At 37.0% G+C, this 25,627-nt stretch overlaps 1 protein-coding gene across 4 annotated transcripts in view; it reads left to right on the forward strand.

Annotated features, from left to right (window-relative positions):
- LOC117406999 (protein diaphanous homolog 3-like) overlaps nucleotides 1–25,627 on the forward strand; it is a 279,229-nt gene that overhangs the window by 190,192 nt on the left and 63,410 nt on the right. For all 4 annotated transcript variants that reach the window (XM_059029364.1, XM_059029366.1, XM_059029367.1 and 1 more), the window contains 3 exons: nucleotides 7,354–7,593; nucleotides 12,291–12,420; nucleotides 22,523–22,646. In XM_059029364.1, the coding sequence (XP_058885347.1) occupies nucleotides 7,354–7,593; nucleotides 12,291–12,420; nucleotides 22,523–22,646 (494 nt within the window). The remainder of the gene's footprint in view (nucleotides 1–7,353; nucleotides 7,594–12,290; nucleotides 12,421–22,522; nucleotides 22,647–25,627) is intronic.

The following is a 25,627-nucleotide window of genomic DNA, read 5'->3' on the forward strand; positions in this document are numbered from 1 at the left end:
TTGTATCCATTTCTGTATAAATAGTGTAACCAAGGGATTTTATTTCTGGGTTTTATTTTTGAGCAGTGCCCAAAATACTGTAATATATCATTCACATTTTGTTTTAAGCCAACATGTACTTAATGTACAGTAATCTAAAAGTAGTCGAATGTGGAAGCCACTGGGTCACTATTGGACACATCTTCTGAATCTGATTCAATGACACCAGGGATTCTGAAAGCATATTGAGTGATTATTGGACATGCTGCAAAGAGTTGGGTCGTAAAAGAAAGCGTGTTTGGTTTCACACCACAACCAAGCCAATTAATATACTCTGCAGGCTAATCGAGAGGCTCGCAAAACACTGAAGTGTGATAATTGGTGAGATATCAGTTCTGAGAAGTACATCAGTCAATTCAGATGACTCCCTAGAACATGTTTATATGTTTTTTGAAGAAACTGTGTTGGAGAGTGCGGTTAGCGGCTGGTGTTGATTTGCATGGAAGCACACAGATCACAGAGAAGTTTGGTGCAAAACCAATTATTTTTATTTAAGAACAATAATAAACAAAAATCTAATTGAACAAAATATCAAACAATTTGAAGAAAAAAAAAGTGGAAACCGAAAATAACTATTTATAGTCACTTAATCACAGGTACTGACTCCAATAACTGATTCCAACCATAGAGCTGCAAAACTGATCTACACAAAAGGAAGATCCTGACTGAACCAATTAACAATATATATATATATATATATATATATATATATATAACTAAACATTAATCTGACACTGTTAAAAACATTCATTGAGAGGTTCTGTGTTTTTATTCCTTTATAAAGATATACCTGTACTTACTAGTGAATCTCGCTGACGTCATCTAAATCAAGCAGGGATTACACTAAGCAACGAAAAGAAAAGAACAATACAACCCCATACAATTGAAAAAATAGTATTATGGGTTTGTATTAATTAATCACGTACAGGATGTCTGGAGACAGCATTCAATCAGGTTAGTGCATCAAATTTCAGCAAGGAAACAGCACACACATCCATTACCCTGGAAACCAGGTTTGAGGGCCGATGGGTTTATTTTTTTATTTTATTTATTTATTTATTTTTATAAACACAGAAGGCCTGCATAGGTTGTATTCTGCCCTGAATATTTTCTATCCTCCTCCTAAACCTTCTCTTAAACACAAATCACTGGAGACTAGCACAGTCTCTTTGTTGCACAGACTAACAAGAATCAGAGGGTGGCAGAAAACATGTCAGTGCATAATGTAATGATATGCATGGTTCTTTGAATGTTTACAGAAAGTCAGTTTTCACTGGCTGATATTATACATTCTAATTTGAACATGGATGCGTTTGTAAACATCTACTGTATTTTATGCATGTATTAATTTACTTAATATAGCAGTATGTATTTATTTATTTGGATGAAGCATTAAAAACAATCCTAATATTGGTACATTTAATTAATAGTCTAAAGTGGAATTGTGCAACATCCTTCATTTGCATCATTAAAAGTAAATTAAAATATTTGCTACCAAAACATAGCATTACTTTAGTGTTAATGATAATGTAGTAAAGTAATGGCTTGTGACCTACAAAAAGACAGAAAGCTAGTGATTAGTCCCATCATGATGATTCAAAAATAGCCTCTATCAGTAACTACGACAGTAACTGTTAAACAGTAAACATGGAATGGTTCTCTGTAAACTTTATACATTCAAATTCAATAATAATAATTATATGCAACAGCATTTTGTTTGAGCAAAGTGATGTACAACACATTTGCATTATAGTTCAAATTTTCTGGCTCTCTTAAATTGCATTTTGCCCTTTTTATTTTTGGTTTCAGTGTTTACAAATGTAATACTAAAAGAAATGACTAAATCTGCTCTGAAATACCGTACAGCGCCATGTGACATCAGAAATTTGTTGAAACTTCTTTCTTTATTGTTGATGTTAGTTTGATCTTCCCCTTGCATACTGTCTGCAGTTAGCCCAGACTACCTGTTCAGCTATTTCCCTAAGCACTGCTCACATAACCTTGTTTATACCTGGGGCAGTGCAGCGTCACCTAGATTATGTATGAACGCTTTCACATCCACAAAACAATAAGAGCACTGAAGTTTAATTGGCCTTTTGCCTCTAAGGGTTAGTCTCTGCGGGATTTGTAACCTGACAGAGAAATCTAATTAGCTTGACAGAATGTGCACCAAACTGAAATTCCAGGTTTGTGGTGTGCCATAAGGTAGAAAAACGTGTTGCTGTACATTAGTTAGAGCAGGTAACCTGTCTGGTTGTGATTGAAAGTCATTGTTCCAATTTGATATTATTAAAATATAATACACATATATAATAATTAATGTCATCCTCTTTTCCAAGAGATTGCTAATTTTGTTTTTTTTTGTTTTTTGTTTTTAATTCATGTGGCTAATCCAATTCAAATTAAACCAGAAACAATTCATGATTTAAAAAAACAACAAAAAAACAAACAAACTTTGATTTCAATTCTGTTTCATTATGGATTAAATTCAGGCTGACGTACTAAGAGGATACACATTGCAAGTTGGCAGCATATTTATACATATATATTATGCATGTATTTTACATTTTTGTCTTTTTTTATGGCTATTCTGGATTTTTTTTTTTTTTGTTTGCTAAATGACATGCATGCTGATTTTATTCGAAAGCAGCCCTTCAGCATTTTGTAACTGCATGCAAAAAAGGTCTCCTGGGCGCAGCACATTTGCCAATAGCTGTCTTTTAAGGTTATTAAGATTTGTGTCCCATCTAGACATTCAGACGGCTCCCCGGTTTCGAGATCCTGCAAGCACGATTTACAGCCTTATATGTTATGTTTCCTAGCAACTTTTAAGAGGATCAGCTTAAAAGACAATGTCTTTGCTGGTGCTGACAAGGGGTGGTTCAATTATTACAAAGATTTAATCGGGCAACCTCAACCCCCTTTACTAACACAGTGCTCTCTGGCAATCGTTAAGTTAAAATGTGTCCACCCTGAAATTATATCCTCAGCTGCCTTCATGTTGACAAATACAGCCTTGAGCGCTGAACCAGTCACAGATGGAAGCACAATATGATGAGTTATAATATCTCATTTTTCTCCAACGGTTCGTAATTATGGTTTAAAGAACTGCAAAGAACCAGGCAGCAGCAACAGGAAAACATACAAAAATACATGGAGGCTTATAACACTATGTAACACAATTTTTGTTCCTGGGTAGTAAGTGTTATTTCCTAATTGCTTATGCCTCAAAAGTATAGAAAATGGCTATTATTCCCCACAAACTTTTGCTTTTGTGACCAGGACAGTGATATTTTGAAATTTACCTATTTCCAATGAGAAAACGGGCAAATTTGTTTCTTTTCGTTCACATAAAGTCAGAAAAAACAACATACTTTATTTATACTAAAGTAATACAAAAATGACTACAAAAGATTTAGAAGTGAGTAGTTTTTCGAGATTTACGATTATACTGTAAATCACTTTCACGAATCAGCCCCCAAACGTAGTCTCCCATCATGTTCTTGTTATACTGTCCTTGGTAGCGGCGTTCAAAGTCCAGTATATCCTGGTGGAAGTGCTCGCCTTGCTCCTCCGAGTACGCTCCCATGTTCTCCTTCAATTTATCAAGATGAGCATCAAGGGTATGGACTTTGAGGGACATCCTACAGCCCATTGTGCCGTAGTTCTTCACCAGAGTCTCAACCAGCTCCACATAGTTTTCGGCCTTGTGATTACCCAGGAAGCCCCGAACCACTGCGACAAAGTTGTTTCAAGCCGCTTTCTCCTTACTAGTGAGCTTCTTGGGGAATTCATTGCACTCCAGGATCTTCTTTATCTGTGGTCTGACGAAGACACCGGCTTTGACCTTTGCCTCAGACAGTTTAGGGAAGAAGTCTTGAAGGTACTTGAAGGCTGCCGACTCCTTATCTAGAGCTCTGACAAATTGTTTCATAAGACCCAATTTGATGTGCAGTGGTGGCATCAGCACCTTCCGGGGGTCCACCAGTGGCTCCCACTTGACGTTGTTCCTCCCCACAGAGAACTTGGTCCGCTGTGGCCAGTCCCGCCTGTGTTAGTGCGCCTTGGTGTCCCTGCTGTCCCAAAGGCAAAAATAGCAGGGAAACTTGGTAAAACCACCTTGGAGACCCATCAGGAATGCCATCATTTTGAAGTCTCTTATGACCTTGATGCCATCTCAGAAAAATGCAGATATGTATCCACTTAGGCAGCTGGAACTAAACTGAACTGGTGGGCTTAAGGCCCCTGTATTTATACTACTATTTATATTACTGGAAAGTTCTAGAAGTTACTCCAAGTTTACTCAGCACTGACTATCTGGAATGTTCTGGAAAATAGGTCAATTTCAAAATATCACTTTCCTGGTCACAAAAGCAAAGTCTGTGGGGAATAATAGCCATTTTCTATACTTTTGCGGCATAAGCAATTAGGAAATAAAGCTTACTACCCAGGAACCAAAAAAATAAATAAATTTGTTACACAGTGTAATCGTTTTTTTTTTTTCCCATTTACGGCTCAGTTGCACTGAGAAATTTGGAGTGCAGGGATTTCTATAGAAAGTATATTGAAAAGAGGGATCACACCCAACAATCATGCTGGTTTTACACAAGTAGCAGATTGTTGACTGGGAGAGGGTGGCTGAACAAGATTGGGTTAGCTTTCTGTTGTGAAGCTATTCATTTGATTAACAAAAAAACAAAACTGGAAAGTAGAATGGGCATTTTAAATAATGTATCCAATTATTACCATCAGAAGCACCATTATTTATTTATAACTAGCTGCCAATTAAAGGCCTTGCTGTATTTACCCAGAGATGGTCAATTACTGTGAAAAACATGGTTTGGCTTTATCAGTTTATATTATTTATGCATACTGTGTGTTTAGTTGTCATATAAAGCTAAATCCTTATGTATCTAGAAACAAAATGTTAATGTTGTGATGCATATAATACTGTGTATTCATTTCCACCAATAAAATGTAAGTCTGTTGGTTTAACTTGAACTTTTATATGGATTATTGGAGTAGAAAGTTAAAATATTAAAATTCTTTAAAACCTTTGCCTTTTTAGTAGTTATAATAACAATTGGTACAATTTAACTCAGAGCTGGTATGTGTCACATTTGTACTTGGCAAGTATGAAATTAAAATAATTCTACTGAGTAGAATAAAGTAAAATAAAACTGGAGGCTTAAACAAGAGAGGAGAGCGTTTTGCCCAAACACAGATTATGGTAACCGTGCTTTCGATTATTTAATCAGCGTTGAATATATGTGGGTTGCGCCTGGGAGTAAAGCTCTTGTAAAAATAATTCAGAATGTTTAGACTACATTTTCTCCAATTTTGCCTTCATTTCGTCTTCATTCCCTATCCAAGCTCAAACTCCCAGAAGCTTCACACTTTGGCTCCCCTTCCCAATACTAAGCACCGCTTTTCCTATTACTGGCATGTATTCAGTGTCCACTGCCTTCTCTCATACAACATCTTGAAGTGGAATGCTAGGGAAAATGTGATATATATTTTCTTCACTAAAAGCTTTAAATAAAATACAATAAAAAAAAAAAAAAACTCAAATTCACTTTTATCATAATGTGTGTGTTTCACAAAGGAAAATGTGATATCTTTAAAAATGTAGTTACAAGGTGAGATTTACTGGAATTATTTTTTCAGATCAACAGATTTTAAACTGCAAAGCACAGCAGTGTATACAGTATACCATTACAAGTTTTTATTTATTTATTTCTTAGCAGACGCCCTTATCCAGGGTGACTTACAATTGTTACAATTATATTACATTATTTTTTTACATACAATTAGCCATTTATACAGCTGGGTTTTTACTGGAGCAATCTAGGTAAAGTACCTTGCTCAAGGGTACAGCAGCAATGTCCCCCACCTGGGATTGAACCCATGATCCTCCGGTCAAGAGTCCAGAGCCCTAACCACTACTCTACACTGAATGACAGCCAGTAGAAACCCCTCCACAATTATCCCACTTCTATTGACATATTTTTCAAAATGGAACTGCAGCTGAGGCTTGGCTGTAGCATTGTGTAAAAGCTTTAACAAGGCAGCAGAAGCACTCAACAGAGTGTGTGATCCTGTTTCAATACAGCCAAACACATGCAACAGACAGACATTATTTAAAATATATATATTTATAATTTAATTGCAAGTAAATTCTGTACAACTTTGCTTTTAATAAATTAATGTTTATCAATTGCAACAAAAACAACATTGATATATTTTTTTACTCTTGCTTTCCAACAATTAACTTTAGTATTTATGGTATACAGCGTTACCATAATAGAATAGTATGTAATACAAACATAGATGTGATCAATAAATAAATCAGTATATAAGTTATTGCAGTACATAATTGCAAATATCAGTGTGTGATGTGTCAAGACAACACGTAATTATGTTAAAAGTGAAAGGTAAGAAAAAAAAAACTTGCTCTTAGAAAGATGTTTACACTGTTTGAATCTAAATAATAAGATCCCATTTGTCATGGAACTTAAGATTTGCTTGGCCTTGAAATCTAGAATTTAATACAAACACTACAGTAAAGTTCAAACTGCAATTAAGTGTCTCCTTTTATTCTGTGTATGCGTTTTTATAATTCAATTAATTTTCTATTTTAAATTGCATGTTCTACAGTATATTGAACCTTGAGATTCTAACATAATTCGAGATGTTTTGTACAAAGGGAAAGCATTTCAAATGCAGCTCTGCACTTACATTGACATAATAATCAGAACTGACAATGTTTCTCAAGAATCTACAATCATCCGATACAACGGAATATGTTGCTTTTATGTTTTTTTTTTTGTTTGTTTTTTGCTCATACCCTAATATGCTACTGCCTGTAAGAACCATATTTATAGAAATGATTTAAAGTATTTTGTTAGTCAAGGGAAACAAAAGTTGCATCCACTCCTGATTGCAGTTTATCTCACTGTTAGTTTGAAAGTACTTTTCTGATTTCCTTGCAGCTTCTGGGTCATAAACACTTATTATTTTATATAGGATTCGGTGTGTGAGATGACAGGTCTGATCTATGATGAGGCCATATCTTTTATTGCTTACACACCAGCTGTTGTGGGAAAGACGATTCTTATTAGCAACCACAAGCAAGATTTCAATAGCTTACCCAAGTGTCCCTCATTCATTCATCCATTTTCCTATCAGCTTTAAGAGATATATTGCTTCTTGTGGCCTACAACACCAATAAATCATCTTTTGATTATATGCATTTATATGGAACCAAAACTGAGCAGGGATTTAAAGCAAACCTCTGTCTTTCTCTCCAATCAGATGAGTGGTGTGAAGAGACTGCGGCCACGGCTCAATGCCATTCTCTTTAAACTGCAGTTTGAGGAGCAGGTGAACAACATCAGACCTGACATCATGGCGGTTAATGCTGCCTGCGAAGAGATGAGGAAGAGTAAAAGCTTCAGCAAGTTGCTGGAGCTGGTTTTGCTGATGGGAAACTACATGAACTCTGGCTCCCGGAATGCTCAGTCTTATGGCTTTGACCTCAGCTCCCTGTGCAAAGTGAGTCAATGTCTTCTAGCTGCACATGACTGGTGCATTTCTGAAAACTTTCTTCCTATCTGCTGATGTTTTTGTACAATTCTTTCTGAAATACTTATCCTTGGTTTTTACACTACAATGAAATTGAGACCTTGACAGGTTTTGAAATATGGAAGAATGTCATATGAATCAGAAATATCTACTGTATAACCCCTCCTTCCCTAGAATATATTAAAGAGAAGGGATTGAAGCCTATACTTAACTTGCCACTCAGTGTTTCTCTTGAATTGCATTGATGAACTGAATATTTTTTGAAGGTGTATAGCATGTGATCCAAAGAGTGCATTATTCTTATCCCTCAGTGTTTCTATTACTTCTCTGAATGTAAATTTGTGAGCGTCACCTTGTTGACTGAAAGTTTTGAAGCTGTGCCTACATTGTTTTTGTTAGGACTGGCAGTTAGCGTGTCCTATCACACTGAAAGAAGAATAACAAGGTGATACAGCACACTGTTATCTCTCTACAATACAAAATACCACCTGCCAGCAATATCATTGAAAGCATTGTGATACTCAGACAGATGCAACATAAATATGTCTAATTAACCTTCTGCATACCTTTTACAAAGATGTCATGCAGTGAAAATGTAATGTATCTCTTTTAATAGACACAGAATAAAGAACGTTACAAATACAGACTTCCATTCAAACATGTCCTCCCTTTTTAATGAAATTGTCAATCTGTCCTGTGTTGAACTGTGTTTGAATACAGAATACAGTGGGATCAAGACTATATGTACATTATATTAAATAGCAGTGAACTTGTCAATACAACATTGCTTCCTTCCTTTGAATCTTTTGTGCAGTTTTCACACCTTTACACTGTTACCCATGGCTCCATTCACTGTATAATTATTATTATTATTATTTGTTTATTTAGCAGATGCCTTTATCCAAGGCGACTTACAGAGGCTAGGGTGTGTGAACTATGCATCAGCTGCAAAGTCACTTAAAATTAAGTCTCACCCGAAAGACAGAGCACAAGGAGGTTAAGTGACTTGCTCAGGGTCACACAATGAGTCAGTGGCTGAGGTGGGATTTGAACCGGGGACCCTTTTCTTTAACCACTGGACCACACAGCCTCCTAATATATATCTGTCTGTGTGTGTGTGTGTGTGTGTGTGTGTCATAGCATAGGAGTAGCCTCCTTATTTTCTTAGCAGTCCTCTGTAGAGAAGCGGTGGATATGGCAAAAATTTTTAAAGAGTAACTGAGCTAGGATGACACAACATATATGTACACCATATTAGGCAATACTGTAGAATGTATCCTGAAGCTCTTCAGAATGAGTGATTACATGTGAAGACTGCCACTCCAGCGATGTTCTTGCTGCTGAAGGTAATGTGATAGAGTGATAGGTGTCTGTTCATGTCGGTGTTTAACGCCACAGAGTGCGAGTGTCAAAGTCTGGAAGAAGATGTTAAGTGACATAAAAATATCAATGATATTGAGAGAAACTATCAATTGAATAGCAGTCATCATTTAGCAAAGTTTTCTCTGATGTATGTATTACGTTTAGAAACTTTCTATTTCATTTATTACCTGCTGTTGTGTTACAACAGGTCATTAAATCACCAAGCCAAGCCCAACCTGACCTTCCCTTAATATCCAGTAGATTCCCATGGATTCATACATACTCTATATAGTGCCTGGAACAGCCAGTCTGCTGTAAAATTGTGCAGCACAATTTGATCCTTACGTTTTTTCTATTGTTGTAGTCCCTAGAGGCCTTCTGGAGTTTCAGCTTGTTAAGTAGCTGCAAAATGCCATATAGCAGATTATTCTAACCGACTGGAGAAACCGTCTTATTAATATTAAAATTGCAGGGTTTTGTATGTGTATTTCTCCATGTTTCTCAGATGTTGTAGGTTTGATTGGGAAAGGCAGGGTTGCTTATACAATGAGTGAGTGTGAATAAACACTCTTAAGAGGAAGCTTTCTTTCTGTTGTGTAGTCTTTGGAATATCTACATATACCAAATCGATCTGTAAAATACAAGCAGAGAGCCAGGATAGAGATACTGAATGGAAGTAAATGGGATGACTACATGCTAAGAATGAGTCACAAACCATTTCAAAAAGGATAATGCCATTGCCCATGAAGCACATTTTCAAGATGCGTGATCTCAGAGCTTTTGTGTAAATGGTCAATTAGTTTACTCTTAAGAATTGTCAGATTTTGGTACTAAATCAAATGATTTACCTCATTAAAGGAATTTGAACGTTGGGGTCCTGAAAAATTGGTTGTACCCAAGAGGACCTGTGCATTTGATAGTCCATTGCTGTTGGACCTTGACCACCTCACAGCTGTGTCATAGGTTGCTGCACCACTCTGTGTGCATGTGTCTACACAGTTTGCAGACATTATGCAGCCTCTTTGATTGGGCCCCATCTGCACTGCAGAGCAGACTACAGTGGACCGGGCTTCAGCCTCAAACATCTGCCTGCATTTGATCCCTTCTTTTAAATATAGAAAATGAGTGGAGCATGGGGATCATTGGTAAAGGATGGACAGGAGGCTAACTGCATATTTAAATACATCCATTTGTAGTGTGCTGATATATTGTTATTCATTAGGCAAGGCTGTAAAGCCCAAGACATTTGTATATAATACATGGCACTCACTGATACGTGACCTTCCAGAGTTTTGTCATTGTTTTGTACCTAAAATGTCTGCTTATTCCCTTGTTATATACTATAAATGTTTTGTTTTAAACACAATAAGTTGGTCTTGTAATCTTTTTAGTAAATTACCAGTAATATGTTGTGGATTATACAGTACTAGAAAATAATAATTATATTCACAACATGTTAGCTAACTGCCATGGGTAACTTATATTTCAAAATCCAATAATGTTTTTGATGGGGTTAAAGCTAGCTGGATTTATTTAAACCACCCAGTTACATTAGTCTCCACATATAGGAACACCTCCTGAGAACACTTTGGCTTAGGGAACAACCTTGTGGTGAAACGGAAATTTCCCATTGTAAATGCTCCGCCTAAAGGAACAGAAACTTTGCTTCAAAGAAGACCTTTTTGGCACGATAACGATTCGTTAGTAACCGATTCAAAACTGCTACAGTACTGTTTTGTAACCTAATAACTCATCATCATCATCAAATTCAAATGGTTTATTCAATCTTTTCAAAACTGACTTGTTAACATGTGTATGGGTGCTGTGTTAATAACCATTATGTTAAAATAAATTTTAACTTCACTAACAGTTAGCTATACAGGAAGGTCAGAGGTCACTGCAAGACACCAGAAAGGGAAGTCTGCGGAGACTATAGAGTGAGGAAGGAGCAATGATTACAGTATTTCTTCCACATACTATTTTTAGTGTTAGTTCTTGGTGAAATTAGAAAGCAAAGAAATAGAATATCCTGACTGCTGTGAAAACAATGGCTCAGCTCTGGAATTACCATTTTGTATTACACTTATGCATTAGCACATACCATGCATTTTAACATGAAATACTATATTTAGTAAAAGAAAAAGGTGATCAACTAAAGTAAGCTGTGAGAAGTGCTGTATAGAGACGCATTATCTGTGGCTTGGTTGAGGGTAATTGCACATGCATCGCCTGCGTTAGCTGTGTGCCAAGCCATTCATTTATTAGTGGAGATCTCAACCATCAGTTTAAATGCCAGCTATTTGACCTTTTAAATATTTACCATTAGCTTCCTCATTTTGAACTTTGAAGTTTTAAATGCTGCTTGTTGAAGTTGTTAGTGTTTATTTATCCATGCATGGGGGAGCGCTGCTACATGCTTTAGGCACATTCAAGCACAGATAGGAAATACGTTTTTAAATACTCATTTTTCCTTGCAAATGTACTTGTGAAAGACAGAGTTATAGCAGCCAACCTAAAGATTAGGCTCCAATTGTGTATTTACAGCTGTGATTGGGGTGGTATATTACTAGCATAATTGCTTAAACATTTAATACAGATGTAGCTTACAGGCCTACAGTATGTGTCTAGTCATAAACATACAGCTTCAAACTTTTTTTTAATATATATATATAATTGTTCCAGGAATGTAATGCATCCACACACTGATATGCTCATATGCAACATCAGTATAAAGCCTAAATGGCAGGTTGCTTCTTTAATTGCTTTGTTTGCTAGATTCTGATTTCTTCAAATGCAATGAAAGATCAGATGAAGATTTTCAGCTATATTCTGTACCACACTGGGACTACCATAAAACCGATTTCAGAGAAATCCTTTACCTTTTATGTGTAAATAACTGTTGATTTAATTGCCCTGCAACATTCACATCTGAGTTTATAAAACCACTAATGGGCACTTATCATAGGGTAGGTGTTTTTGCAAGTTTAGTTACAATACTAAGAAAACATTCACACCAATATCTACAGAAACATTCTTTTTTTTTCTTTCAAAAAATATTATCCAATTAAACAGGCATCTTATTGAATCATCTGATAACCATATTAATTCAAGGTATTTACTGATGCAAATCTTTTCTTAAGACTTGTATGGGCAGAGGTTAAACCCATCCTTAAAATGCGATTACCCATTGCCATTGTGATAAGACAAGTAAACAAAAAGAATGTTTTCATAAGCAATCTATCCGATCAAAACATTTAGAGCGTTTGTAATTAACCTTTCTGATTCTGTGTTTATTTGTTATTTAGCTCAAGGACACAAAATCATCAGACCAGAAAAAAACTTTGCTGCATTTCCTGGCTGAAGTATCTGAGGAAAGGTTTCCTGATGTGCTGAAGTTTGTGGATGACTGGCAACACGTTGACAAAGCTAGCAGAGGTTGGTGAAATTGTTTAAGAATTTAAGAGTTTTATTTCCAATGATTTTCCAGACATTGTCTATGCACCTGCGTGTAAATAAGCAAATGTGCTAAGTGTGCTGAGCGAAGCTTATCCAATAAATGAATATATGAACGGAAAATACCTTTAAAAAAGGGAAGTCTGCTTTTTCTTCCATTGAAGCAACCTTAACTGCTCAATGTTTTTTTTGTTGTTCAAAAATATTTGTGTTCGTTGACCAAAAAAACAGAATAACCTTTCCTCCTTTTTTTATCCGTTTTAGTGTTTTTTTTTCATGATTTGTTACTATTTCCAAAGGTATTTCACAATAAATTTCCTCATCCTGACATTTCTAAGGTGCTAAAAGACACCCTTTGAAGAATATGACTCTGTGTAGAAAGAAGTGTCAAGAAAATGAAGACAAATGGTGGTTTACATTTGTCCCTTCATCAAAAACCTCTGAATCTATATAGAATGGAATGGAATAAAACGGAACAGAAGTTCTGTGACATTACTGGTTTGTGTCCAGCCTTTGCTTTTCCAATTAATTCAATGGGCTGAAAAATGCCAAGCCATTACAAATCCCGGAGGTCGAGAGACCTCTAGTGTGAAACACCGTGGCACATATATTGCACGGGAACACTACACAATATATTATGTTACAGTCTTTGTGTTTTTTATTTCACACATGAGTCACTGATTGGAATTGTATATTGGATTATCACATACTTAAAGTTCTCCCTTTTAACAAAACTAACATTAATCAAGGAAAACTCGTATATTCTCTGTTTTCCTCATAAATCCTTCATGCTTCAATAGTAATGGAAGTCATTGAAGATACATTGCGTTTTATCACCTCATTGTACAGCAGATAGTCTTGTGCATCTATGTCCGTGGCCTACTAGATCCTTACATTCATTTCTCAATTAAGAATCCCTTCTGTGGAGTAACACGTAGCACAACTAATTTAAAGTGACTGACACGAGAGTACAAAATTTGATGTATGTTCAATGTGGTCATGTCGCTGCAGGCAGCACCCTGGGCTCAAAGACAATTGGGTACACAGACTGTCAGAACTTATCATTTTCCAGCTCATGTGAAGCTTCATGGCATACCATTTTGAACATAGGCATAGCCCTGTGTAAATATGTTGCACTGCTTGATGAAAATCTGACAAACTGGTTATTTTCCTCAAAATAAATCTGTGTTAATGAACATTAGGCGCCTTTGATTATGTCTCAAACTTAATCTGTAACTTTCTGCCTTTTAATACATGAATGTCCACTGACTGCGTTTACAGCATCAAACATAGAATTAGAACTTGATATCATAGAACAACAAGCACCAACCAGCATTTACTTTAAAAGTACCAGTCACATGGTCTAGTTAAACTGCAGAGTGAGGTCCAAAAAGGGGTTAAACTAATAAAAGTGCCCTGAAGTATAAACAGAATACGTAATGGTGGTCAATCAGAGTGAAGGCCTGTGTAACTCATGGCTCTGCGACTTGTTACATACCAACCCTTAATTCCCTTCTGTGACTTCTGTGAGAAGTTTAATGTCACTGAGTTCTATTATGTTAGAGTAGTCCTTGGAAAAGATGGGCAACCTTTTTAAAACATTTGTGACGCACAGAAAAGCTAGAGCAAATAGCATGACATTGGTGCTGTAGTACATTAGATCTACATGGTATGTAGAGATGAACTAGTGATGCTATTTTGTATAGCCTTGTAATGCAATGTGACAGGAAAAAAAAAAGTTTGGTCTTCAAAGGCCTAATGTTTTAACTGCTTTTTTTCTGAAGTACAGTATGTGTGTATATAAGTGAATATTTTTACTCTGAAGTAACAAATCTTGTTAATGAGCTATCCTCATGACAGACTCACAAGATCTACTTCATTAAAGCTTCAGCTTTGCTGAGAGATAATGACTTGGAGGTTTGTTTTTAGGGAACTTGTTTCTAGTCATTAAATGTGATTCAATTTTTCAGTTTTTACAAAAATTTTGTGGGTAAAGTTTTTACAAGACTGTGTCTTTCTGTTTGAAGTTCTTTGTTTGAACCCAGTAGGTGTGCTCTAGCTATTACAAGACATGTTGTTTGAGATTTCATGCAAGTTATCACTGGTCCAGAATGAAAAGCATCTCATCATTGTTGTAGTGTGATTAAGAAATTCAGACACTCGTCATAGTTTCAGTGATTCTGTTTTTGACTTCTTAAAAGGACTGACTGCAAATCAGCCATGTCGCTGTAGTTTTGAGTGCATTGACCCTGCCTTTCTATATCTTCTATTACATGAATTTCACCTGCAATATATCTTACGATGGGATCCATACAAAGCATCCAGAACAAAATGCTTCATAAACAATGTAGATACAGTTGAATAAATCAGTGCAAAATGAATGCAACATTTCTGATCAACAAGACACACTACTAGGTCAACTCTTAGAAACGACTTACGACTACTAACAAGACCTTACATGAAGTGCCTGATTTAGACATATGCTGATTGCAATTGTAGATGTCTAAAGCTGACTGCCTGCTACACAGCATTGCCAGGTGGACACCACAGCACCATGCTGTTTGCAGTACACTGGCTACTGCAGATACAAGTATGGAATACTGACCACAGACTATGTCTGGAGGGAACTACATTATTTTCAGGAAAACTTACTGCTTTGCACATTAGGGAAGGACAGCTTGTCAGTATGAGAAATTGCCTGCAGGACTATTGTATCTGTGTCCACTCCACAATGGTGCAAATTAAACAAACTTGGATGAACACAGCATGACTAACTGGCAGCACCCCAGATAGCTGTGCAGCTGAATCCCTTCAAGGAGAACACAACCCCGTCTATCAGAGGACTTCTAGCATCCAGGCAACATGGCGGTGACATTAAAGCATCAAAGAACAGACCCATTTCTAACCACAAATCTGTATCTAGAATGGTTACAGAGTGCCCTGTAGTTTTTACATGAAACACACTACCTTATCTTTGCATCTGCAGCCCATGTATCACAGCTATATGCTTTTCCACATAATGACAAATGCTTTCATTTGTGAGTCATAGATCAGCTTGGGAATAAAACCAGATACTTTTGTATGGAGGCGACCAGCATATGAAAAATGTTATGTTATGAACATCATAGTGTATCCGGCTCATATTTTCTCTTTCAGCAACCCTACTGCCTTTCCCATTCGTAATAACCATACATTTCAGTGTTGCTGCAGGAGGGAGCCTGATCTAGATAAACAATAACACTTACTGCTGTCAAAATGTGGTCCACAGTGCTGATGTCAAGTCTATTGATACTGGTTTGATGAATCAGTAATATTAAAGACATTTGTGACCCTTGCTCCTAGCTTCCTTAGAATTGGTGATCTCTTAGTGGACACCCTTAATTCCCTTACAATGCTGAAATTAATTGCTCAACATAAGTCATAGAATGGTTGGGCATTCTTGTTTTTCAGAAAATATGAGTCATTGATTTAATTGAGTCTCTTTGCTTAATTTCTCTTGACTGTGAAAGTAAACATGAATAAATTTCATAAGGAATGTTAAAATGTTTGTTACTTGGCACCCAACTAATCAAAAACAGGCATAATCAATAAATACCAAGATAATTCTGATGTTAACAGTACTTTACCTTTAGTATGATTAAAAAAAAAAAACCTCTTACCCCATTTAAGATCAGTAGTGAGCTTGTTACCATTTGGTAATACTGACATTACAGTATGTGTCATCCTAGGTCTTTGTAAAATATGGCGTGTCATAACAAAATACTGTAAAAGGCAAATTAATTTCACATAATCATGTCAAGATGTACTCAGGATCACAATTACTTTAATTAGGAGATGTATTTGTAAAAGCAAGTCTAACAGGATTGTTATAAAGATTTTATAGTATGACACAGAACAATATGTAATTATTTTCTACATAGGGGCCTACAGTTTTATGCTGTGTTATTATTTTGCACATAATGTAACCACCTCAACAGACTTGGGAAAGGGGGAGGGGAGATTTAATTTCCTTAAGGGGAATATATATATATATATATAATTTGAATAACTATTTAAATAAGAGGTGAAATGTGTTTTGTAATTTGCTTCTTACTTCCTTGAGGGAAGGGCATGGAAATTGAAATTGACATCTACTGTAGAAAAGAAAAAGAAACGCAGCTTCCGTGCCAAGGGGTCTGTTGCCTGGGGCTTGCCATGCTTTGTGGTTGTCATAAGGGAGAGAAAATCGTACACACATTACCTCTGCTGCTACCCTGTTTATCATTCAGGATGTTTACCTTTTATACAGTAGCTTGTATTGATTTTGTTTTCTACTTTTTAAATAGTTGGTTTAGAAAGATACTTTGAAAACTCAAGTAATCTCTTTTCTCCAGACTGGATGGATAATTTTAATATTCTGTAACTGACTTAAGGTGTTAAAAACCAATATGATTTTACCTTGTTTCGTGATCTGAAGCTTATTTCAAGCATGCTTTGAACAATCTGCCATCCGTCATGCCTTACTTGATAACCTCACTTATCACTATTCTTATTTATTTCATTTTTCAGTCAAAGGGATATTAGTATATTTATCTTCTGCTTCACAAAGCAAGGTCCTCAAAGTCAAATTTCGAAGCTTTCTGCTGTGTCCTGTCAGTTATTCCCACACGTGAACAGATATCATCAACCCCAACCTGGGCTACGGCACAAATTTCATTTCTGTGAGTAGATTACCCGTGTGCGCACGTTGCAATCTTCTGAACATCCACATTCGAAAAAGGATACAGTATAATCAGCTTAGTTATGCACCACTGTGGTTATCTTTAGAATTGAACAGAATGTTCCATTAGAGGGTGCTAGAGTTTGTTGAAGTTGTTTGTTGCCTTGATCATATAAAACAGGGGTTCACAAATACTGCCCTGTCTAGGCTTTATATATATCGTTAAGCAATTAAGTGATTAAGAACTGAAAGAATATGTTCAATGAAGTAATTCAAGGTGTAGGTGGAATGAAGACCAGGAGGGCTCCGGACCTAGAGGACCGGAACTGTCCACCCCTCATATAACAGTTTCAGCTCAGAATTTATGATTGAGTCAATAGAAGTACGCCTGTTGTAGTTGTAAACAGTTGCCTGTCCTAAAATATTATGCAAATCTACAGCAGATTTGAGCGCAAAATTTCTGTTTTTTTTTTTTGTTTTTTTTTTCTTTTGCATCTTTTGTTGTTCTCTTCCCCAGTTAGATCAGCTTCACAAAAAGGAAGTTTTGTGTTGGTTATATTTTTTTATTTATGTATTTCTTTTACTGATAAGAAAGAGAGGTTACAATGATCCGATCTAGATGTCTTGACATGTACATCAAAAAGGGACTTAAACAATGTGCAAAATGTGTTCATACTATGCCGGTAGCAGACTTACACGGTCTTTGCTTAAAATGCCTCGGGCCAATTCAGGATTAAGAGGGACAAAGCGCTCAAACTTGAAAATGTTCTCTTCCTATTACCAGCCAAGCACCCGGCAGTCTTTTTCAGACTCCTGTCGCTCAATCAGAATCGCGCACATCCTCAGTGATCCAAATCCCATGGCACCTACATCTTTTGCATGAATTCAGAAAGCCACATTATATGCAGACAGAACACAGAGAAAACAGGTAATTTCTAGACACAATGCATCCTTTTCCCCCTGTCCTTTGTACCTCTCTGTTTCTTTGTCTTTTCCATTCCTAATAATCTTTGGATTTCCTAGATCTTAGAAAATGTAAATATATGATAAGCTAGCTAATTATTTGCTATATACCAGTATAGCCAGAATTCCCAGGTTCATTTTCTCACCAGGCAGCATGAGGCAAAACCAGGAGAGTTTCACCTTGAAAACTGGGATTTTACAGAAAGAGTCTGCATATGTACTGTACTCGGCATTGTATTGTAAGTAGTCCAGGTCCTATTAAGGACAGATCAGTAAATTCAGTGACTCAATTTGCAGTCTCTCTGTTGTGTAGTTTACAGTAAGTTGTACAAGTCAAAGTACTTTAGCCATGCAATCATTTATATCTAACCTTACTATAATTGTACATTGTTATATCCATTGGTTACAAATGCCAAATTATAATTAGGTATGTGGGGTTTGTATCTTTTGAATGAAAAGTAATAATAATAAAATAACTTGTGTTAACTTGTTCAAAAATATAAAACTAAAAAAGCTTTTGTGCCTTTCAATCTGAAAGTCCCTTCCTTGGATCCTGTTGTTTTATACTGGCTTGCACTCTAGCTCCATATTACATAGACTGTGTAACACACATCTGCAACTTTCTCAATAAATGCATCTGCAGACTCAATACATTTCAATAACATGGAACTCAGTACATTGTTGTAATGTGTACTGACTTCTTGAGGTATATCTGCATCCCATTTTCAAATCATTTCCTCAAGATTTTAAATGAGAACACTTGAGACCTTGAATTGAATTCCTTGCAGTTGATGTTTGATTCTAGTTTTGTAAAATGAACTACAATGTTAATACTCTCTTATAAAGTGCATTGCATAGTAAATAACTCTCCTCACCTGCCTTCAAAGCAGTTAAATCTTCAAAGTCCCTCGTAACGAAGTACAAAGAGAAACTTTTAGTTCTATAAAAGCCCTGCAGCCGACTGGGTTTATATCGGGCAACAGGGAGGATAAAAGCAGCCTTTAAAGCACCCTGCCTTCACATTTCTGATTCTTGAGCTGTCCTGCATTCTCATCTGTATTATCCTCTCAAATATATCTACTGTTCATGGCAATAAACTTCTTGATGTGCTGTGGTGTTCGACTCTCAAGAAGAACATATAATAACATATGACTTAGCCATAAAAGATATAAAGGAAACTGTATACAGATCTGAAATGAGTTTAGCCATTTTGTCATTAGCTTGTTTTTTATCTTTCTTACTCTTGTTTCATCTCAAGAATTGACAGATTTCCACAGTATATGACCAATTGTAATAATTGTTTTCTTTAAAATAGATTACTAAAGTTGTCTTACTCCCACTGAAAAACTAGACAAGAGATTTGCGAAGAGCTCAAGTTTAGAGCATCTTGTTAGTTTGATGGTGATGCATGAAGGTCAGGAGCCATGGAACTTGCCTGTGGAGGAAATGTTCTTTTCTGTTTTTTTCTTAAAGCATCCGTTTCTCTCTAGATAGATTGACGTGTATTTTCCAAAGTTGAAAAATATGGGAATGAAGAAAAAATACTTGTCTATATCAAGCATGAAAAAAAATACTAAACTACCAATTTATTCCCACAAAGAACTGCTTCCCTCGGGTTGTTATTACACTGGCATTAGTAATCAAGTACTGTAGGCCATGTGTGTTCGCTGAAAACTGTTGGCAATAACATATTTTTTGCAACTTGGGAGTCGTACAATACAAGAATACATTTTGTATCATGTAAAATTCTAATTTATTTGTCTTCTAAAAATGTTCCTCAATTAAATTGATGAAGACACATGTAAAAAATAAATAATGCTAATAAGCTTCAACTGAACCTACACAACGTGTTGTGTTAAAACAACATGCTGTCGATTACTCAGATACTCGCAGATGCTTTGTACTCGCTGTGTTGTCGTCCCATATTAGACACGTGTCCCTACGTTGGATGAAGGGTAATCAAAGTGAGAAGCAGCTGCTGCGATCATGCTATAAGCAGGCTATGATGAAGCTACATTGGAACATATACAGTACTACAATCACAGCAGTGTTTGATGTCTCAATTTCTTTCTTAGACAGAAAGGCAGTTTTCAGTGAGTCTATAGTGAGTTCTAGTCTCTGAAGTATTCACTCTTTTATGAAAAGTAATATATATTGTGGTGTTTTGTCTTGTTTTTCTGTTTTAAAGGAAATTGGTGTAAATAAGAAATTACAGGAACAATACAAAGGCATTCACTGTTATAATGTATGATACATAAATCGCTAGTTCCCGAAAGAGGAAAGGACCCTGGAGTGCAGCATGACTTTGGAACAAATATGTTTTTTGGTTTCAAGGTTTGGTTTATAGATGCAGTAAAAAATTGATATAACAAAAGATTCTGTGTTGTACCCTATTTCTTCCACATACTGTTTATCTTCTCTCATTTTCATTTGGTATTGAACTGTAGTAGTTAAACAGTGCAGGGTGAGTTCATGTTTGTGCTTGACTAGATATTTGACCACTTGTCATCAAATTTAGTGTTTTAAAGTAAAGGTCAAACCTGCGACAGCTACGGCGTGAAGTGTCTGCAGAGACATTAGGGCTTTTGTTGTTTTATCCAGTGGGGCTATGCCATGCCTCGCACTAGGCACACACCACCACTTGCAGCTAAACAACATCTCACTTGCCTCCAACATCAAACTTGTAAGTCCATAGCGGTGAGCTGAAGGATAAGCTGCAGTGTAACTAAATAACCCAGTGGACGACACACTCGCTGTTGCAGTTACTTCCCTGGTGGCCACCCCACGCTGTTTGTTACTTCCCTGGTGGCCACCTCACGCTGTTTGTTACTTCCCTGGTGGCCACCCCACGCTGTTGCAGTTACTTCCCTGGTGGCCACCCCGCGCTGTTGCAGTTACTTCCCTGGTGGCCACCCCGCGCTGTTGCAGTTACTTCCCTGGTGGCCACCCCGCGCTGTTGCAGTTACTTCCCTGGTGGCCACCCCGCGCTGTTTGTTACTTCCCTGGTGGCCACCCCGCGCTGTTGCAGTTACTTCCCTGGTGGCCACCCCGCGCTGTTGCAGTTACTTCCCTGGTGGCCACCCCGCGCTGTTTGTTACTTCCCTGGTGGCCACCCCGCGCTGTTGCAGTTACTTCCCTGGTGGCCACCCCGCGCTGTTGCAGTTACTTCCCTGGTGGCCACCCCGCGCTGTTTGTTACTTCCCTGGTGGCCACCCCGCGCTGTTGCAGTTACTTCCCTGGTGGCCACCCCGTGCTGTTTGTTACTTCCCTGGTGGCCACCCCGCGCTGTTGCAGTTACTTCCCTGGTGGCCACCCCGTGCTGGTGCAGTTCCTTCCCTGGTGGCCACCCAGCGCTGTTGCAGTTAGCAGAGTAAATGCAGAGATGTAGTAGCAAGACAAGTGCAATTGAGAAATGCACTGTCAAATGTATGGGGGAAAAAAAGTGCTGGCATCACAGATGATAGTTTTAAAAACACTGTAATGCTAGTCTGCATTGAAAAATGCCCTTAACTTGACAGTCCCCAGAGCCTCAGATATTTGTTATCCCATCACAGGGATAAGAACCAAACTGCACTACTACATCTGTTGTTATAAAGTCTTTCTGCACCAGTAGCTTGGTGAACCATTTCTGTGACCTATAATGGGAACTTAGACTTGACTTAAGACATACAGTACTGTAAAAAATGAAAGCGTGTCTTTCCATTTAAAATCTGATTGCTGCATGAAAGCAATCTGTTGTATGACATATTTATGATACCTTTAATTAAAAATACATACTTAATATAATAGCCACCCCATGGTTTTGAAATGTAAAGTCTTTGCATTGTTAGAGCTATTTGCATCGTGTCCTGTTTGTGTTTGAGCCAGCAGAGCGTTCTTTGATGTCAATGGCATCTCCAGTAATTACTTTACATGCACAGTTGTTTCAGACAAAAAATGTTAGTGCAAAGGCGATTCATAACAACAGTGGCTTATTGGTAAGCAAGATGATAGAGCGAGCAGTATCATTGTGCTTGGCTAGTTTAGCATTTTTCTGTTCTGTTATGTTCATGCACAGCAAGATTGAAAGAAACTGCTTTTTGATCAAAAATGTTCCAAGGAGCAACAGCTGGGTGTGAGATTTGACAGTACCACAGAATTATTTTTGCTTAACAGCACAATTCTATCCATCCTAATAAGTCCATGTTGAAAGGGAAAAAATAAAGCAGAATTTTAACCAATAGAACACAAGTAAATCACAATTTAAATTGCCTGAATGTAATTTTAAAGCAAGAAACCACAACGATAACTTATTTTTATACAGTACTTCAGAGTTGATTTTATTTATTTATTTATGCTTGTGCTTTTGTACAGTTACAGCATTCTGAAACAAGAATGCCGTAAGGTTTAATGCCTTCATTTCTTTTTCATCTTTTATTTTAGTCTCAGCAGAAAACCTGGAGAAGAACCTTAAGCAGATGGAGCGACAGCTTCTACAGCTTGAAAAGGATTTGGAGACCTTTCCCCCTACAGAGGACATGCATGACAAGTTTGTGACAAAGCTGTCCATATCCTTTCTGACAGTTACAGCAGTCACCAAGCATCAGTCAGTTAAGCCATAGGTTTATTTAACATTTAGAATGCATTTGCATATCCCCTTATATTAATATTGAGGCAGCTTCAGCTCTGGCACTCAGACATACAGAGCTAAAGTGTCAGGTTCTGAAAGCATTTCTGAACACCTGCACATTATTTATAGCGGACTTACTCGAGACATGGCTGTAAATTAAACACTGACCCTGCAATCTCCAACTCTCTCTGCAGTAAGGTGTCACCTTTACAAATGGGATTTAGAAGGGGATTTGCAGATTACATTTCAGTGAAATATTCAAGACACAGCATATCATGAACTAGTGTGGATTAACATTTCTCCAAATGTCACAGTGACATAAAAGTTCATGAGATTCTTTACTGATTAGATTGACAAATTGACAAGCACCTTCCCCACACAGGTTGTTGTTGTTGTTGTTGTTGTTGTTGTTGTTGTCTCCCTGACAAACTATTGGTATTTTCTTTTTGACAGCTGATCTCTCTAGGTTAGTGTTACAAACAAGTTGCAGGCACCGGTATTCTAAATCCTTACCAATATTTTCAGCATCCCCATGAGGGGAGCATACTGCCACTGCTGGTACAGCTGATATTGCATAAACGATTTTATATGCCAACTTCAGATGTTCAATTTAATAGAAACTCATCGGGGAAAATCTAACGGCACCCTTTACTTTGAGTGACTGAAACTATCAATTTTGTGGCATTATTTGTGACTTCATATAAACACTGTATGCTAAATGTGTTGGTGACCATGACATTGACCTGCCATATGTGATCATGTAACTAGTATATCTACAAAAACAACCCAATACATTTTACATTTTCAGTCCATTAGTCAATATACAGTATGTCTTGCAATATCAGTCTAACTTTCAGTCTCCAGTATAAAATATCTAGTCCCAGCTCTGTAGCACTGAGACTTAAACATCAGATTGCACATTTGTGTAGCTTGGATAGGCTTCCAGTGGATGCCTTGTGAATTACGGGATGTCATTATATGACTGGCCTTTGGCCGTTTTTTGAGTCGGTTTTAATTCAGTAGTACAAAGGGGGGGGGGGGGGGGGGGAATAAGCATATTGTTAATTTACCAGAATTTTGTTCTAAAAAAGGAAACATCACAAATGATCCAGGTATCTATTTCTTGTCCCAGCAGACGGGTACTCATTTAGAAACGGTGGTTTTGCATATGGTTCTGGTAACACCTGGCTAGCACACTAATTAGGGGATGCCACTTGAGGTAGAATAAATTACTTAAGCAAGGGGAGCCTGATGAAAAGGTTAAGTCTTCAGCAAAGTGCCCGGATGTGCGATCCCGTCTGCACTTCAGCCTGCCGCAGACGGAGCTGACTGATGCTGATGTGTTTAACCCATGGAACTGTTAGAGCGGCCAGCAGGAAATCAGAAACAGGAAGGACAGAGCTCTGCTGGAAACAGTTTGTCATCCCCAGTGCAATTACAGATCCAAGCCTACTGAGCTACCACATCCTGTCCCTGAATATCACAGGCAACAGGCTTCTAATGAACTCATTAGCATTCACAATCCTTGTGTAATTCTTATGTGCAAACAATTGCTATCTTCCTTGTAGACAAAGTTCATAATCTTGTACAGAATCAACCCACCCCAAATATGTAATTATGTAACGGTATACTTTTTTTTTATTTATCCATATCCACAAATGTAAGGCAATTAGTTTAAAAGCACCTCGAAGTTTTCAGCTTTATTTTATTTTAATTAGGGTTAGAAGGAAAGTCACATATAAAACTGAAAATAATTAGATGAAATTTAAAAGGTAAAAGTGCACTGTGAGCTAATTTGGTTTTAAGTTTCAAATGCTCTGTCTTATTTCATTGCACAGATCCTCACTGAACAAGTTTATCGTAACTGGCTCAATGTAGTCTAATCATACTATAAAATGATGGAAATAAAGTACAACATTCTGAACTTTTAATAATTATACATTCTACAGAGATGCCAACTGTTATGATAGCAGCTACTATTTGAGGTTCTGCTACGGCACTAAGGCGAAGTAGTATAATACTACGATTTCTATTAAATAAATAAATGATGGATACTGCATGAACGTTTATGAAATATTAATTTCAAGACCATGTGTGTGTTTTCCTGTTTAAGGAAGTAATGGTTCTTAAATAATACTTTATTTCACTGACGGTTTTTATTGTGACATTTTAACTGACATACTAAAAGCCCTAAAACGGGTTGCTTAGTAACCAGTTTAGGGGTCCTTCAGAAACAGCTGCGCAAATGTCGCCTTGCTAACATTTTTCAATGCCTGTCGGGTCTTTGACTCAAATCAAGTGAAGTATCTCAGTATCTGAGAAATAATGTTTGAGGCCATTCTACTGTTTGAAGACAACTGTGTAGCACAGCGTGAATATTGTGTTTACTATGAAATTGTCAGTGAAATGAAATGCGATGTTTACCAGTTCTGGAAAAACATGGAAACGAGATTCCCAACGCTTGCTGTAATCATTTTCTGCATACAAAAATGTACTTTGGATTGACCGGCACTCTAGAAAGGCATCAAATGATGTTGTGAAAACCATATACATATTTAGGTTCATTTTCCCTTTGTCCTACTTCTATAGACAGACTAATTTTATGTAGGTACTGTATATTGTATTTAAAAAACAAACAAACAAAAAAAAGTTGGATTTTCATCCCTGTGACTTCACACACCATTTCCCCCTTCCTCCATGATTTGAACAAATTTCCATGACAAAATCCCAGCCTTACTTATCAGTTATTAAAATAGGAATTACAAATCAAACAAAACAATGTCACTCTGCTCCATCAAAAAGATCGAGATTGGCTTGTCAGAAATAGAGAGGAATTTACCACAGAATGGTTATTCATTAAAAGAAGTAGAGAGTCTCAATCTCACGTCTACTGTGAATACTGACTGACAGACTTCTCT

Source organism: Acipenser ruthenus, chromosome 8 (genome assembly GCF_902713425.1).
Source record: "Acipenser ruthenus chromosome 8, fAciRut3.2 maternal haplotype, whole genome shotgun sequence".
Taxonomy (NCBI): domain Eukaryota; kingdom Metazoa; phylum Chordata; class Actinopteri; order Acipenseriformes; family Acipenseridae; genus Acipenser; species Acipenser ruthenus.